Genomic DNA, 18,920 nt, shown 5'->3' on the forward strand with positions numbered 1-18,920 from the left:
TTGCAGAAGCTGGTCAAAATAAGAACATATCACTATATTTTCTAATTAATTTCATAGTTCCCCCAAAACAATTTGAATTGTCATCACTCACCCTTAAGATGCTCCAAACCATCTAAGACTTTCGTTCATCTTCAAATGAAAAGCTGAGATATTTTAATACAAATCTGAGAGATTTAACGTTATGTCCCACCAATGAAAGAAGATTCACCAAAGATGTTCACGTTTCAAAAAGTTGAAATCGCAAAAAAACATTGCCAAAGTAATCCATATGAATTGCGTGGTTTCCTCCAAGTGCCCTAAAGAGACACGATCGGCGACCGCTCTATATAATACTGTTTAAATGTAGACTTATATTCACATTCAAGAGACATTTGCACGCACATCATATTTTATATGCGAAGCTCTCTGGGGTGAGCTCATTATCATACGAACCAATCAGAGCCGTTCAATGGCTCTGGAACCAATCAGGTTTAGTCAGTGGGTTGTTTGAATTTAAACAAGTAAACGCAAGTTTTTTTTTTTCATATATGATGTGGAAATCCTTGTGGGAATTTCAGAAATATATATTAGAAAATAAAGATGTCAAGCTTGAACAAATTTATAAACACCTAGCTTATTACAATTAATGTATCATGTAATGAACAACAGCCTAATCAACCAAAGTAGCATAACCTTTTAAGTAAAACTGAACAACATATTAAACAACATATTTTAAATATCGCAATGCTTAATAATAGTTGACAAACGTTTGTACATTGTAAATGTTAAAAATGTTTTTCAAAATATTGTACTTTTCCAAATATTAAAATTATAAATACATAAATATTTAAAATATAACCATGTGTAGGCCTACTGCAATACAAAGTACATTAAAAACCCACTAAAAGTGTAATCATTTTTTATGTTCTTACACAAAGTAGACATACAATATACTTTAAGTAAGGGTAACATAAGTATGTTTTCTGTAAATACACTAAAAAGTCACTAAAAGTATGCCTGTGTTTAGCAAATTCCTTAAAAGTGTAACTAAAAATATATTTATTAACATAGTATTTCTACTATACTTTTTAGAAATATACTAATAGTGTGCTTGTGTTTAGCATATTCCTTAAAAGTGTAACTAAGCATATATTTATTACCAAAGTATTTCTAGTAGGCCTATACTTTTTATAAATACATTAAAAGTATGCGTCTGTTTAGCATATTTCTTAGAAGTATAACTAAGCATATATTTAATACAAAAGTATTTCTAGTATACCGTATTGTCCCGAATATAAGACGATGTTTTTTTTCTTGGAAATACATCTGAAAAAACGCGGTCGTCTTATATTCAGGGTCAAGATTTTGACATGTCAATAATACACCAACAACAATAGGTGGCGCCAAATATGCATAAAAAGAGTGTGCCATGAAATACGTAATGTAATGCCTGTTGTAAAGATCGTGAGTAAAACAAAAGAAAAAGAAAACCTTACAGCTGCATGAGTCGTGACTGTCACCTTAGCCTGATGGGACCAACTCTACTTCTAATGTTAATAAGATTTTGGTAGGCTACTATTAGACGGATAGCCTAAATGTCCTAATTCAGATGGGCTACCTGTTTTTTTTTTTTAATGGTATATCAAAAAGTGTATATTTTTAAAATGTGATTGTTGGTACATTTGACCAGTTTTTACCATACTTTCAAAACAAAAATGAAAATAGGAAAAATATGCAATATGAAAATAATTGAAGACAAAATGTGTTTTACTGAGAAAAAACAAGATTTGTTTTTTAAAAAGCCTTTTTCCAAAAGGTACATCTGGAAAAAGGGGGGGTCGTCTTATAATCAGGGTCGTCTTATATTCGGGCCAATACGGTACTTTTTAGAAATATATTAAAATGCAATTCAATATATTTTTATTGCACTTCAAATAAGCATGTTGGGAATACAAATGTATTAAAAACATACTACTTGAATTTCAAGTATATTTTTAATACATTTAATACTACGTCTTTTTCACCTGGGCACCACTGATAAGCGACCACTAAATATTGTAGAAACTTAATTAGCTGTAAAGTTGCTTTGCAATGATTTGTATCGTGAAAAGCGCTGTACAAATAAACTTGAATTGAATTGAATAAACTTGAATTCATGAATCAAGAATGAGTCATGGATGAATCATTCATTTGAATGAGATCTTTTCAATGAATACATAAAAAACAATTCACACTTATCCGGTTCTCGAGTTCGATTCATTGACTGATTAATCAATCTTCTTATCACAGAGTAATTTACAAAAGGTGATTCACGCTTTCGTAACAACTCGTTTAGATTATTGTAATTCACTTTATTGCAGTGTTTCTCAGTCTTCCCTCTCTGTCTACAGCTAGTGCAAACACAGCTGCTACTCTCTGGGTCCCGCAAGTATGAGCCAGTAACTCCTATTTTATCTGCACTGCACTGGTTACCTATCAAATATAGAATTGATTTTAAATAGTTTTATTTGTTTATAAAGCTCTCAATAATTTGGCCCCTCAATACCTGACAAACCTGCTCTGTTCGTACACCCCTTCTAGAAGGTTGAGGTCCAGTGATCTCTGTCTGTTCATCGTGCCTAGATCTAGACTTAAACAAATTAAGTGATCGTGCTTTTGCAACTGCAGGTCTGAAACTCTGGAACAGTCTTCCTCTTCACATTAGATTAGCTCCCTCTATTTCTGCTTTTAAGTCTGCTGTAAAGACATATCTATTCTCTCTAGCTTTCAATACCCCTTGATCATCGGTTCAATTTTTGTTTTATTATTGTTGTGTTTTAAATTTGATAGTCTTGTTTTATCTATTATTATTTCTAACTTGTTATTCTAATCTGTACAGCACTTTTGGTCAACTTGGGTTGTGTTTAAAATGTGCTTTATAAATAAATATTGTATTGTATTAAGTCACAGCCTTATCCACTGAAAGTGAATAACAGCTATAATTTGGTCTGTTTCACCCACAATGCTATCTTATCACTTCAGAAAACTTGAATTAATTATGGACAACTTATAAGATGCTAAGAATGCAATCCTTTTGTAAGGTTAAAGGGGTCATATGATACTATTTAAATTTTTCCTTTCTCTTTGGAGTGTTACAAGTTCTTGGTGCATAAAGAAGATCTGTAAAGTTGCAAAGACTAAAGTCTCAAAATTAGAAAAAAGTTCTAACACGCCCCCACATGTCTACGTCACAATGTGGGAAGATTTGCATAACGTCGCCCAAATGTTCACGCAAAGAAAGAAGGCGTAACTTTTATTCTCGCTGTAGTATTGTTGTTGCCGCCACCACCATGTCGTGAAGGTGCTGTGTGTTTCGTTGTGAAAGCGAAACTACTTTGTTTGGTCTTCCAAAAGAGGACGATATCCGCTTCGTCATGCCTGGAGCTGATCTGTGCTGGTCGGTGAGGAAATACATCAACTTCGCGCTGTGGATCGCCGGATCGGCTTTCACCGTGGACGAAGCGTTGTCCAGCCTGGGGTCGTCACACGTGGTTGCCGCAAGCCCGCCGCCGCTCACTCAAGCCGGCCTCGCTCACTCTAGGCCGCCGGCTGCCGCTCACTCTAGCCCGCCATGTGTGACGCTGTGTGTTTCGTTGTGAAAGCAAAATTACTTTGTTTGGCTTTCCAAAAGAGGACACGACTAGAAATCAGTGGTTAAGTTGTATTTACAACACTGTTTCAGAACAGTTCAACCCAAATATTCAGATGTGTGCAGCACATTTTATTTTACTGTTTCCTGATCATGGTAGAGTAGACTACAATGCCGGCTGTTCTGACTCACAGACTGTAAGTACGTTTTTTATATTTAAAGAATTTTTAAGCGATTCAAACGTGAGTTTTGAGCAGTGTAGAGTAGTGCTTGTTGTTTGTCATTTCTCCGATCACAAATGCAGACATGGTTTTATGTTTACGCGGCGCGATGCAACGCAACGCGTAACAAGACAGTATAAGTCATTATAATCTGTAATTATGTCCCCAATGGATGTAACAAATGCCTTGTTTATAATGGGTTTGAATGTTTTTGTCTCGTGGCTCCGGCCGGGACACGGAATCACAATATGGTAAGGGGCGTAACATTTCCGTCACACGCTTGAGGTATTCGGCCAATCACAACGCACTGGATAGCTGGCCAATCAGAGCACACCTCGCTTTTCAGACCGATGAGCTTTGTAAAAATCAACACGTTTCAGAAAGAGGGGCATAGAGGAGAAACAATAATGTACAGTATGTGGAAAATAATATTTTTTGAACCTTAAACCGCATAAACACATTTCATTACACCAAATACACCAAATAATGTTCTTTTTAGCAACATCATATGACCCCTTTAAAATCCACATTCATTGTAACTGCATGAAAAAGAACAACCAAAACAATCTTCAGGATTACTCTTCTCTTTCTCAGTAAAAAGCCAGTCATGGGTTTGGAACAACATCAGGTTGAGTAAATAATATAGATTTCTCATTTCTCAGTGAACTATACATTTACATGCGGTGCACACACACTGTGGAATTGTGGTAAGAGTCATGGAGGAAACACACACACACACACACACACACTGCACAGCACTGAGCTGTCACGCACCAAAATGGTTCCATCAAGATTATCATTGACTTTCTTGCCAATCGATGCCTATTTTCCAAAGGCAGTAATCTAATTTAACCTATTCCCAGATACGCATGCCCAACTGAAACTGCTCTGCTAATGTGAGACACAATAGGGCATTAAGACATCAAATCAGGCCAGCAAACCATCTAACATAGACTGAACTAGGGCTGCCCTCGTTTAAAGATTTTTCTGGTCAACTAGTAGTCATTCATTTGAAGCATTAGTCGACTAATAGCATATTTATTAATAAATCATTTAAATTATATTAGCCTAATAAGCACTCAAGCGCACGCATAAAGCTTGGCACGGCACACCGGCAGAAGTAATGATTATGAATGTGTCAGGGAAAAACAGTAAGGAGACTGCATTAACATTTTAATAATTCATCTTTGTTCTCAGATTAAGAGATGAACTCGGAAACACTGACTCGTCATCTCCGCATTAGTGGACGCGCCTGTATGTTTCATACGGATGACATAATCTGATAATATTTGTTTTCCATTCGAATTGGTTCATATGAAAGTAGACATTTCACTCTCTATAGATAGGCTATATTTTTCATGTCTGTAATGTAGCCTAAGTTTACACAGAGTTTCACGCTCAAGTTCACAGACTGTGACGGCAGAAAGTCCATCCTTTTACTTTCAGTAAACATCTTAAAGTTTACTTTCATTATTTTACAAAAGCGCAATGTTTTGTTGTTATTGTGAGTGCATACAAATAAACGTTGAGTCTTTACAGATTGGAGAGATGTATTACTCTTATCTGTATGACCAAAAATGGCGGAGTATTTTACGAGCAAGTGAATCACCGGCACCTCCATCTGTCCTGCAGTGTGTGCGCTATTCAGCTTCAACACTTCGCACAGACACTGAATAGCACACATTTTTTAGGTTGACATTTGATTGAGCGGCCATGTAAAGTTGCTAATACTTACGTATTTCAGATGATAAGCCATATTTGAGGTCGATGAATGATAGGCGAGCATTTGGATGTCCTGCCCGATGTACTGTATTATTAGTCTACCACATAGACCAGCCCTTAAAGATCTGCGTGACTTCACCTGTGGATTTTTATAAATTTTTTCTGCGACTAATAAAATGTTGGTCAACCAAGCCTCTTCTGGTCGACTTACGGTTAGTCAACTATTAGGGGGCAGCCCTAGACTGAACTGACCTTTTGCATCAACAACTACACACTTTTAAAGGCTAATAATTCGGCTACGAATAAAAATGACAATAAAGCAGTTATTTTGAAGTACGAAGACCTACAAGTCAGAAACTGGGGTAAAAACCACTGAGATCTTATTAATATCTTAATTATTCATCTGAGGCAGCTACAATACATTGCTTCAAAGTGACAGTAAGGACATTTATAATGTTAAAAATGTGTGATCTATATGGCATCTATTTCAAATAAATGCAATTTTCTGTTCGTTCCTGGTTTTCACAAAAATATTAAGCACAACATTGATAAGAAATGTTTCTTGAGCAGCAAATCAGCATATCAGAACGATTTCTGAAGGATCATGTGACACTGAAGACTTAAGTAATGTCTGCTGAAAATTCAGCTTTGCCATCACAGAAATAAATGAGATTTTAAAATACATTAAAAAAATTAAAGAGTTATTTTAAATTGCAATATTTCAATATTACTGCTTTTACTAGACTTTACTTTTTCTTTTATTCTATTCAAATGAATTTGACATTTTTAAAGAAATATCTGTGACAGCATTGATATTTCTATGCAACATCTGAGAACTCATATGAGCTATGCAACAAATTACAGTGCTGCTCATTCATACAAACTAATTAAAAGAAAACTTCTGCATAAGAAATCATCTCCGTTTCTTGAACAGTCACTTTCATTTCATTTCTATTCATATCTATATTCATATACACACATATCACGCAGGTGCCAGGGATAAGCTAAGCTCACTGCAGCCTAACTCATGCATTAAAGCTACAACATTACAGATATTACAGAGACGCTGTTTAGTATGTATGGCCTGGGCATTTCAAAGTCATCGCAAAATGTCCAGACTTTTCAACCGACAACACACATCCTGCAACTTTAGAGAGATCAAAACATCTCCTAGAGGACAAAGACATATTAATTTTGTATTCCCTATCTAACACTTATCTGACCAGGGGCTTCTGAACAGCACCGCAGAGTGGCATTTATTTTATGTTGGCCTCTGATATGTGCCGTCATGTTGGCTGGATTATCGGTCATGCCTCATTGAGCACCATGATTGGATCAGCAAGGAAAATTTCAGCAGTAAACTAAACAGACACCCGTTCATGTTTACTATCATTGCAATAAACAAGGACACGCAGAAGGGGGGATGTCACTGTGCCGTTTCCTTCCCATCAGACCGCACAGGACTAATGTCATTGAGATAACAAAATATGCATGGCTTTTTTCTGAAAGATAGAGCTGGAATGACTTTATGTTTAAAGGAACAGTTCACCAAAAAATGGAAATTACGAATTTGATAATGTATTAATTAAACTGACAGATCCTAAGAAAGACTACTGGATCCATCTCAGTGGACATCACAGTTTCCCAAACTCACCGTTAACCACCAGGATGATGTCCCGGAAGTCGATCTCTCCCCTGGCCTCAACTCTGGCCTCGCAGCGATACACTCCTTCATCTGCTTTAGTAACTCTCTGGACTTGCAAATTGTTGTTTTGGAGGAGTTGAAACTCTGGAAAACAAAATATTTGATGGCGTGTTAATGACAGGCTAATTTTGCCTTCAAAGGAGCTATATTTATTGCTGGCTGAAATCACATCTACAAAAAAACAACTTTTTTTACCAACTCGCATGTTAACACTTGTCACAACTGAGATGGGAAAGGTATACTATTTTAAAAGTCTTGCAGTGAAACAAGGTCTTAAATCCTTTACAATAATAATACTCTAAGCATTCATTTATTCCTTTTGCTTCTTTCTTTTCGACAATCTTTTTCTCTTTCTCAAATCATCTCCAGAGCAGCTTGAATTCTACAATAATTTTCAATGATTAAAGTGACATAACGCATCTTATCTATTTAGCTGCAAAGGTGTGCTTTACAGTATAGGTGATGGCCAGTATGGCAGATAACTTACTCTCAGTGTCTTCGATGATCTCCACATTGTTATAAAACCAAGAGACCACAGGTACGGGGGAGCTGCTGACATCACAGACCACTTCAGCCACATCACCCTGTCGAAACTCCTGAGGAGACCTCACATCTCTGAACGTCAGCTTCTCTGTGGATCATGGGGGAGAAAAATATTGTGAAATGCTACTCTTATGTACACTACCATTCAAAAGTTTGAGATCAGTAAGACTTATGTTACTTGCCATTTTTTGTAATTGTTTGTGAAATTTACTACAAATTTCTGAGCAAAAATGGTTTCTATATCAGTGTACATACTCTGACACCATGTTATGGTGCTTAAGTAGGAAATGTCAGATGTAGGTGCATGTCAAATCTTCCCTGTGATCTTTCCTTTTCTTTAAACTGTGCAACTCTTCAATAAAACAGCCAAAATTAAAGCAAAACAAACAAATCTGTCTGATTAAGTTGTATGTTGCCAATTGTTGGATCAAGGTTGTACATATTTAATTCCTAACACTTGAAATCGAAGTGGCATAAAGATGAAAGAAAAAAAAATAATGAGGGCTTTGGCATCCTAGTTCAGACTCCCCAGTGAGGTTACCAAAGAAAAATCAACATAAAACAAGGGACATGTCAACATCTACGGCTGCTTGTCATAAATCAGGTGTGCTTCCACATCGTCTCTGATTATTCACAATTCACAGCCACATTCTGACACACCAAAACCACATTTTGTTTGTGTGGGAAGCTGGTGTAAACATTTGCTACACCGCAGTATAAGAAAATGTGTCTTCAGAGGGCTGTATGATGCTGCACATCCTCATCAGCAAAGTGACTCTGCGTATTGATCTGTGAGTCATGTCTGTTTACACACGGCTCTCACTGCTCTAAATACAACTTCTAATGGAACATAGGCAAATGTCAAGCCTGGAACAAAGTCAGCCACAGAGAAGCAAGCTTGTGAAATATCTCCTGAAAGTTTTGCAAGATCTACTAATTAAACACACTGAGGATTAAAATATAATTCTCATACATTTAAAAAAGAAAAAAGAAAGAGAGAGAATCTGATGAACATTTCATGTAGCCTTGTTTTACCCCTGTGCTTTAAACCTTTGAAGCCGGTCCCTTTAAAGAGAGAAATTTCCTCACCCTTGCACCTTTTCCTTTCTTCTTCACTTTGTCTGGGCTTGGCATCTCTCGTTTTCACTCTCATTCTTTATTACTTTTAGTCACCTTTTCCCAATTAATTCAAGAGCTTAACAAAGGAATCAATTAAGGTGTGTTTCCAAAAGTATTGGTTCACTCAAAGATTAAAATTCTGTCATCATTTTCTCACTTTCATCTTGTTTTAAACTTTATTTCTTCTTCTGTGCAACATATAAGAAGAAATTTTGGACTATCAATTACAATGTACGGGAATTGAAGCCTTAAAACTTGAAAGAAAAAGCATCATAATATGTCAATAGATCATTTTTGTATTATATTCTGCAGTTTCTAAGTAATATGATAGCTTTCATTGCATTCATGAGAGATGTAGAAATTTGTGAATTTGAATTTGTGACCAATCATTTTTGTTTCAGATTTTTTTTAATGAATATGATCACAAGATTTCTGTTCACAAAATCAGTCCAAATTATTGATTTATAAATAGGGCTCATGAATCTGAATTGATGTACTGCAAAAGTGATTTAATTATTCTGTATTTTTCCCCCAATACAAGCATTATTCAATCAAGATGATGTAAGATATTAATTCTTGTTATAAAAATTAAGTGAGTTTAAGCTTAAAATAACAAAAAGTATCTGTCAAAGGGGTAAGAAAAATAAACTTAATTCAAAAGGAAAACAGTTTATTTTTAATATTATATTATTTCATTGATAAAATATTAATATTTTTAATTTCTATAAATATTTAGATACTTTTAGAAAATAATTAAAATATGTCATTTTGCTTCTCAAGCACACTTATCTTGATTTAGGAAAGTTCATATTTTTTGTACTAGAAAACAATTTTTTGCAGTGAATCTATTCAAAGCAGTTCTCAGGTTAAGAGCTCACTGATAATCACTGGATATTATCATTCACTGAATTTCATTTTCATATTTTGTAACTATTGTATGACTTCAGAAGTCTTGGAATAAAAAGTCAACAATTATGGAGTAAATTATGATTTATTTGCATAAACAACAACCACTACATTCCTTAGAATTTCTAATTTTTGTTCCACAGAGCAAAGAAAGTTGTGAACTATTACTTTAATGCACCATGCTAAGGAGCATTCAGTTGACCACAACACAACTATTCTCCCCTGCCCCTGTCACTTTTTCCCCTCACAATAATGCTGGTTCTCTCTCTGCCGTGTGTCGGCAGCTGTCTCATTGTCGGGGGAATTACATTTAGCTTTACATCAACAGATTTGTCAAACATCTTCGGATGGAACACGTCCATTTCCCTTGCATTGTGAGGCTCTCTTTGAAAGCTTTTGGATGTCCTCTATTCACAGGGAAAATCAAAACAGCTATTTCAATGGCAGCATTTCCAATGGTTAAGGTTTTTTTTGTGCTGACATGCATAATGTCCTTAGCTATGTAATGGATTCCCAAATAGTTGTGCCAAGATGTTATTCCATTGTAATTTGCATCAATACATAGTAGACTTGAATTGCTTTTATAGCTGGGACATGTAACAGCATGATTCCTTGTAATATGCTGAATAAATCTCAATGTAAATGTATGATAATTCGAGGTAAAAGTTTGCATCAGATATAATCTCCAAAGAGAACAAATGAGGACAGATGGAGGGTAACTGAATAATTTTTTTTTCTTCAGGTGCAATTTTTTTTCTATCTTTGTATTGATTTCAGAAATGGCTGAAATTGGAATGATGCATGTTACTGGAGACAAACAAACTTTTGATATTTCAACACTTACCATCTATAAAACTCAATCTGTCAGAACTTTACTTCTCCACGTGAAAAGCCAGCTTGTTATTTTCTCTATTTATTTGTAAAATAGAGCAAAAAAGACAATTATCTTGGTATCTCTGACTGGTCTCCTGCCACAGTTGTGAGTCTGGGCTTTGACAGTGATAGGATGTTGAAAGGGACAGCATCCCGACCGCTCAGAGACCACAGGCGTGCCAGGAAGCCTGGTATCCTCTGGGTGAATTCTGCGTGCTGAGTGCCATGAGCAGCTGAGAGAAAAGCTGCTTGCTTTTCGTGCTGAAAAGCCCCACAATGTTGTTGAATCACTGGTGATTTAGAATCTAAATTCTTAAAATTCTCTAACTGGTTCTGTCTCTAAACACAAGCAATATACTGTATAGTAAACACTGGAACATTAATGTGAAAAGATTTGCTGTGTTCTGGTTCACTGAAGTTCAGTGAAGCTCGGTTCTGGCTCATGTCATTTTCTGACACTCAACTCTTAAAAATGTAACGTACATATCTAGGCCAAAATTAGAATACACACATATTAAAAAATGGATTTCTCCTGCTTGTTCAACAAAGTTAATTAAGATAATGCAACACAGTTCTTGATCTTGATTTTATTGCATGCAATTAGTTTGTTTATTTTTGCACTTTACCGAATCCTAATTATTTCTTTATTTCTGTTTAAAAAGAAGTTTAAAATGGAAAAGTACTGTTGAAAAAGCTAAATGTAATTCTGTGGTTCTGATGTTCATAAAATACTTTTTACCTAAAACAGATTAATTCATTAAAAGACATTTTGTGAAATTATTCTATTTTTGATATTTAATTCCAAGCTCCTGTTAATTTCTAATCTTCAGATTTATTTGTTATTTATTTATTTATTTGTTAGCGATACTCACGGTAGATTTCCAGCACCACAGTGGCCTCCTGTGTATGTCCCTGTGCGTCGCTGGCCTGGCACCGGTAGATGCCAGCATCTTCTATTTTGGCATTGTAGAGGGTGAGTCTGGAACGAAAACCTTCATTGTGCAAGGCCACCCGCTGAGACGGGACCATCCGCTCCCCCTGCGGGTTATACCAGTCCAGACTCACAGGCTCCCCAATCACTACAAACACACACACACACACAGATATGGTCATACAATACAGAAAAAAGTTTAGAGAACAACTTGACAATATTTTTTTTATAAAACACATTTTTTTTTTTTAGAAATATGTTCTAATCTAAAGGGAAACAAATGCTTTTATGGACACATTTCACTGCCATTCCAGTTGGTGCCGCTGGTGGTGCAGAACTTCCCCTTTAAGGATATCTTTTAAGCCTCTGGTAGTGGCATACACGCTCTCTTTGTCTCCCAAACACACACTGTGATAAACAAAACCCGTGATGTGCTTTGCCTTGCAGAGAGCGGCTGGCCGAACCCACACTTGGTACCAAGGTGCTTGGCGCTGTAAATCCTGCTCTGCTGGAAGGTCATAAAAAACATCAGCATGGTGCAGCACTTCTCCGCTCGAAGCATCAATCAGCCACACAACAGCGGCCTTCGGCTGCACTATGGGGGAGCGTGAGACTGCGACTCCAGGTAGATGGGCAGGCCAGAGGATGCAACTGGCCCCATGATGCAGCTCTGCCAAGGGAGAAACGCTGAGAGCGGGCAGGGGGTTATCAATGAAGGAGCAGAGGCTGATTTGAGGGACGTGAGAGGTTCAAGGAGAGGACAAGATGGCATAATCTTAGACGCTGGACCCTGAAGGGGTTAGGATGAGATGTTAGGGGTTGAAGGGCTCAGGGACAAAGCTTAGCGCACTTCAATGGTCACGAAAACAAACTTTGTTGGATCTCCTATTTCACATTCATTTGTCTTCACTTGTGAATGGAGTTTAGTTAAGTTTGGGAAGTGAAAGAGTTATGGTATGGCATAATGGTTAAAGATCTGGGCTAGCAGCCAAAAGACTCTAGGTTCAAGCTGTGCAAAGGGAGGGGGATCCATGAGCTATCAACACTATGCCCTTGAGCAAGACACTTGATCCACTTATCCCAGTAATAAGAGGACTGTCAGTCACTCTTAGGGTTGCATGAAATTGTAATTTAAAAAAAAAACTGACTTTGTAATATTTTGCTTTTCTGCACTATAAATTGTGATATAAAAATACAGGAATTTTCCCCAAATGACTTAACCCTTAAATGCATAATTGTTTTCTGCCTCACATTCACGATCTCAGCCATATTCTCAAAACTATCATTTTCAATGACTTCATATTCAATATTTTGATCACTGGCAGCTTATTCACCACATCCAGCATCAAATGACAGTGACATTTATATTTCATTGCGTATAGTAATTGCTCTGCAGTAAAGCCATTCAAACCAGTTAAATTTTTGCTGATGATATTCGTTTGTTTTATGCCTGGGGTAATTATGAGTGAAAGGTCACGTCATCATTGTGTATCAAACAGTGCCACTTTGTGGAAAAAAGATGCATTGCACATATTGATCAGATATGTAAATATAGTTGCCAGGAAAAATACTTACACATTTACATACCTCGGGTCTCTAGCGACCCTATACACTTTTTTTTTACAAAAAATTAATCAGAAAACTGGCATTCTTTTATATTTCACTATTTTCTTCTTATATTGTTTATGATTAATAGATTTAGGAATACTAAGAAAGTTGATGTCTAACTTTAAAAAATGAAGGAGGGAGAGGGTAGAGAATGATGTCCCAGGTCGCTAAAGACCCAAGGTATGCATTTAAGGGTTAAAAAGCTATATTTGGGAAGAATTTATAATTCTAGAATAACTGACCCTTCGCAAAGGCTTGAGTTTTAAATCTAACATTTCTACTTTTTTTGACTCAATGTAACTAAAATAACATCATTGCTATTATGATTATTACAAAAATTATAAAATATTAAGAACAAATTATACCATTGTAGAGTAAAAAACACTCACAAGTGGCACACGTGTAAATGAACACAGTGCTGCGCTTTACTCTGAAATGGCAGGTTATATATTTAATTAAATCAAAGTCTTTGTGATATGACTAATTCATTAAGCCATTTCTCTGTAGATAGAATAATCTGCTAAATCACCACTTCCTAGCAAAAACATGATACACTTTAGGCTGATCCACAATGATCTATTTCAGACATCAGAGACGTTTTGTTTTCTAGTTCAGTATGCACTAAACAAAATAGGCTGGTATTATATATAATAGACTGGATTAAAGTGTAGGACAAGTCTTCTACAGTTATCCACCATTATGTGCTGTATTCACTCTTCTGGAGCAAATAACTTCCAAAACAACTAGCACCCAAATGAATCTGTCCTACTGAAGCCTAAAATAGAACTTTATATATACATCAAACCAATACAGTTTCTCTCACACTCCCCTGCACATCCCAAAGCTATTTTTGAAGGTGAGCATGCTGGTTTGCCTCAGCTAGTTGACCTGAAGGTCTGCAGAGCATGTGTGCACCCTCCATATCACCAGATACATACACACCAGGTGTGCTAATCACCCGCAATCTGGCGGCCGTCCAGCAGGGGTCAGCATGCATCACCCTGTTTAAAGCATGCTGTCAGGAAGTGCCTGAAGCTCAGGCAGCAGAGCCCTGCAGCCTGACTACAACAGCTCAGCCATGTGGAAAAGAAAAACAACATCTAGCTTCACAACAAAACCTGCCCAACATAATCTACCCCTGTGCACATGGATCTCCATACACGTTTCCTCCAGTACACTGTCCAAGCACAAACTTGCCTGCGGTTTACAGACAACACTTGACTGGTTTAGAATGATAAGGACCTTTGAGCAAGGGAATTTTAGATGCTTACACAAAGCTGGTGATCTAGAGGAGAAGGTTTCAAACTTTTTAATGGCAAGGACCCCCAAACATGACAATCCCATATATATTTTCACTGTGTGAGAAAAATATAAATTGTGTGTGTACATTACCTTTCAAACGTTTGGGGATTTCTTTTATGTCTTTGAAATGTCTCTTATGCTCAACAAGGCTCATAAAAATACAGTAAAAACAGTAATATTGTGAGATGCTATTGCAATTTAAAATAACCATGTTCTAATTTTATTTATTTGAAAATATATTTCTGTGATGGGAAAGCTGAATTTTCAGCAGTCTTCAGTGTCACATTATCATTTAGAAATCATTGTAAAATGTGGATTTGGTGCAAACATTTCTTATTATCTATGTTGAAAACAGTTGTGCTGCTTTTTGCTTTAAATATATATTTTTTCAGGATTCTTAGATGAATTAGGGGTTTGAAACAGAAATCTTTTTTTAACATTATACAGTGGGCATAGAAAAGATCCATCCCCCTTTAAAATAATCACATTTTGTTGCTTTGCAACCTGAAGTGAAGATGGGCACAGTTTTTGTTTTATCCAGCTGTATTTACTCAGTGCAACTTAAATGCAACAAGGTATACCTTCGCATACCTTGTCAGTGTCGTGCGCTTGCTTGGCCCTTTGTTGTGATAAACAGTAAAGTGTGTTCCAGCACTAGCAAAAGACAGTGTAAAGAAATAATCTTTGTGAGAAGCAGTCAATCAGCGGAAGTTAAAAGCAGATAGTAAGTGTATTTATTTCTTGTCTCATTAGTGTTTAGCGCAGTTGTCGTTGCTAGGAAACGCTTGTTTTGTTTACTGTGTTGAGATATGCTGAAGTTGCGTTTGGTCTCGTACTTTATCGCATACCTTGTCAGTGCCGTGCACTTGCTCAGCCCATTGTTGTGATAATCAGCAAAGTGTGTAAATTTTCAATCAATTTTTGTTTTGTGAAACGGGTATAAAAAAGCTTAGTATAACACGGCAGCCCTCGTGTGAAGCCCTCCTTGTGTGAAGACCGAAGAGTGTAAAGACCATCGACTCTACCGTGCGACTCCACCGGGCAGGGACACCGGCAAGGGACATAAGTATCTCTTTTGATTCATTCTCTTTTCTACTACTTGTTTCACTTTGGTTTTCAGTTTTTATAACCAATTCTTACTATGTGTTTCCAGATCCCTACTATCACTACCACTTGCAACCCACACATCACACACTGTAGGCAGCACAATCCTAACAACCAGCGCTCTTTGCCTATGTCTGCTAATACACTACTTTCTTTTTCTATTGGTCTCTGGAATTGCCAGTCTGCAGTAAACAAAGCAGATTTCATTACATCTTTTGCTAATCATTTAAGACTAAACCTCATGGCCCTGACAGAGACCTGGATCAAACCAGAGGACACTGCTACACCTGCAGCACTATCCAATAATTTCTAATTTTCCCACACTCCCCGGAGGTGGAAGAGGTGGAGGTACTGATCTACTTATCTCTAATGATTGGACATTTATTCCTTTACCTTCTCTGGGTATTAACAGCTCCTTTGAATCACATTCAGTCACTATTACCCACCCTTTTAAAATCTATTTTGTAGTTGTTTATCGACCCCCTGGACCACAAGGTAACTTCTTGGATGAATTAGATGTGCTGCTCTCAAACTTTCCTGAGGATGGTACTCCCCTAGTTATGCTTGGAGACTTCAACATCCACCTAGATAACCCTCAGGCTGCAGACTTCTGCAGACTTCCACACTCTGCTTGCCTCTTTTGATCTCAAGAGAGTGATAACTACAGCTACTCACAAATCAGGCAACCAACTGGACCTTATTTACACATGACACTGCTCCACTGATCATGTACTGGTTACTCCACTGCACACCTCGGATCACTTCCTTCTCACTCTTAACCTCAACATGGTTCCTGACACAACACATACCCCTCCACATGTCATCTTTCGATGTAACCTACACTCACACTCTCACCCTCCCGGCTATCTGCTATGGTTTCTTCTTCGCTTCCTCCCCCTAATCAGTTAGCATCTCTTGATGCTAACAGTGCTACTGATACTTTCTGCTCCACTCTTACATCTTGTTTAGACACTGTCTGCCCCTTGTCTTCCAGGCCAGCCCATACCACCCCTTCTGCCCCTTGGCTGTCTGATGTTCTCCGGGAACATCGTTCTAAGCTCAGGGCTGCTGAAAGGGTGTGGCACAAATAAAAAAATCCTACTGACCTTAATATGTATAAGTTACTCCTCTCTTCCTTCTCTGCTAATGTCTCCACTGCTAAAAGGACATACCATCTCAGCTTGTCTAACAGACATTTCTTGCTGGATGAAACTGGCTACCAATAGCTGCTCGCATAAAATTCAAGGCATTAATGTTTGCCTACAAAACCACCACTGGCTCTGCAACCCTTTACCTAAATTCATTACTTCAGACTTATGTGCCCTCTAGAAGCTTGTGCTCTGCAAGTGAACGTTGTTTTATTGTGCCATCCCAAAGAGGCACAAAATCACTTTCACAGACTTTTAAATTAAATGTTCCCTCCTGGTGGAATGACCTGCCCAACTTAATCCGAGTAGCTGAGTCCTTAGCCATCTTCAAGAATTCGGCTAAAAACACATCTCTTCCATCTTTTTTTGATCCTCTAACTCTAGCACTCTCTATTCTAACTCTATTTATAAAAAAACACTAACTTGCTCTATTCTTTTTCTATTCTATCTGTTTTTCTTTTTATTTATTATACAATAAAAAAAACTTGCTACGTGTACTGCATTAAGCTAACTAAGACTTGTTATAGCACTTGCATATCATTTCTCTTTTGTTGATTTTGATTGCTTCCATTGTCCTCATTTCGAGTCGCTTTGGATAAAAGCATCTGCTAAATGACTAAATGTAAATGTAATGTAATGTAAACTTATAACATCCAAGTGAAAGATTTAACACCAACATGTCAGAAAAAAACCCATCTTACTCACCCCAAACTTTTGAATGGTAGCCTGTGTGTATGGGCTATGTGTGTATGTTTTTTTTACCATTACAAACTGTCAATATAGTGTGATTATTCTGACAGTTATTTAATTTCAGATCAGCCTGTACAAAGCAGAATTAGACTACAATAATATCAAATGTAATAACTGTGATAAACACAACATAATTAATAGCATAGGTTAGCATGGCGATGTTGAACAACTCTTAAAAAATAATTTGGTAAAATTCCCACAAAACAACCCATTACAGCCCCATGAAGGTCCCTAGACCCAAGTTTGAAAACCCCTGATCTATTTTTGTAAAACAACCAATATAAAAACAGCTGTCAGTCCAAGATAAAATAATCAAACATACTGTACACATGCACTAACACACTGGCCCTGGTCATGAAGAAAGCCTTCGTCTTAGAATTCAATACTGCTTACAATGGGAGAGGTTATTCAACCTAAATAAACGACTACTCGAGTCAGCAATACGCAAATTGTGTGCATTCATGCATTTCTCTCATATACATCAGCGTAAGAGACGTGATGAGGTGGTGCTGTGGGAAAACTGACCTGTGCATGTGAAAAACTTGGACTCTCCAACGCTCAACTCCACCTTTTTTAGTGAGATTGACACCTGGAGGACACCTGCAAAACAAAGAAAAAGAGACAGAGAAAGATGAGAGAGAGGGGTAGCAATCAGAAATGCAGCACACGAACCACAGATACAACAAGAGTGCTTCACGTGTTCCTGCCACAGAAATCACACCAAACCACAGGCGGCACAAAAGAAAAAAAAAAACTGTCTTTGCAAGCGGGAGAGATGAGAGGGTAGAGGGAGACTTCTATAAGCCCCCTCCCAATCACTTCAATCAGGCTAGCCAGGTACAAAATAAGTGAGGAAAAGAAAGGGACACAAGACAGACAAAGCTTTGATCTGTCTTTCCTTTTCCTTTATATATATATATATATATATATATATACAGACTGTTCTTGCATTGCATTTCAATTTCAGGGAGAAATCCACTAAGAATGAACTGCCCCCAAAGGTGGCATCATTTATTTGTATGCATAGTCCAAGTGGTTTTAGCATGCATTCAACCAATTTAAAGACCTGTGTGGAACATGAACTCTAGCAGAATTTCCAAGCTCCTTTTTTCCACACAGTGAAAGTGAATGGTGACCACCAGTGCAGTGCAGAAATGGCAATAACTGTAAATTAATCTGTATCTGTTGCAATAAAATTATCTGTGAATTAGCATAGAACTAGATGTGGATCAAAACTAAATGAAGTACCTTTTAAAAATGTCATTTTTAGTGTCCATATAGAAAATATGGCTTGGATAATTAAGACAATAATTAATTACATTAATAAAATTAAAATATATACTGTACAAACTGTATTTTCTATCCCCTTACCCTAACCCTA

The 18,920-nt window shown here is 37.0% G+C and overlaps 1 protein-coding gene across 1 annotated transcript in view; it reads right to left on the minus strand.

Annotated features, from left to right (window-relative positions):
• LOC107552783 (neural cell adhesion molecule 2-like) overlaps positions 1 to 18,920 on the minus strand; it is a 35,249-nt gene that overhangs the window by 6,767 nt on the left and 9,562 nt on the right. The window contains exons 2-5 of the mRNA XM_016234775.1: positions 18,065 to 18,139; positions 11,569 to 11,775; positions 7,743 to 7,886; positions 7,205 to 7,339 (exon numbers count right to left, since the gene is read on the minus strand). Coding sequence (XP_016090261.1) covers positions 7,205 to 7,339; positions 7,743 to 7,886; positions 11,569 to 11,775; positions 18,065 to 18,139 — 561 coding nt within the window. The remainder of the gene's footprint in view (positions 1 to 7,204; positions 7,340 to 7,742; positions 7,887 to 11,568; positions 11,776 to 18,064; positions 18,140 to 18,920) is intronic.

The sequence above is a fragment of the Sinocyclocheilus grahami genome, unplaced genomic scaffold (genome assembly GCF_001515645.1).
Source record: "Sinocyclocheilus grahami isolate Dianchi unplaced genomic scaffold, SAMN03320097.WGS_v1.1 scaffold458.1, whole genome shotgun sequence".
Classification (NCBI taxonomy): Eukaryota; Metazoa; Chordata; class Actinopteri; order Cypriniformes; family Cyprinidae; genus Sinocyclocheilus; species Sinocyclocheilus grahami.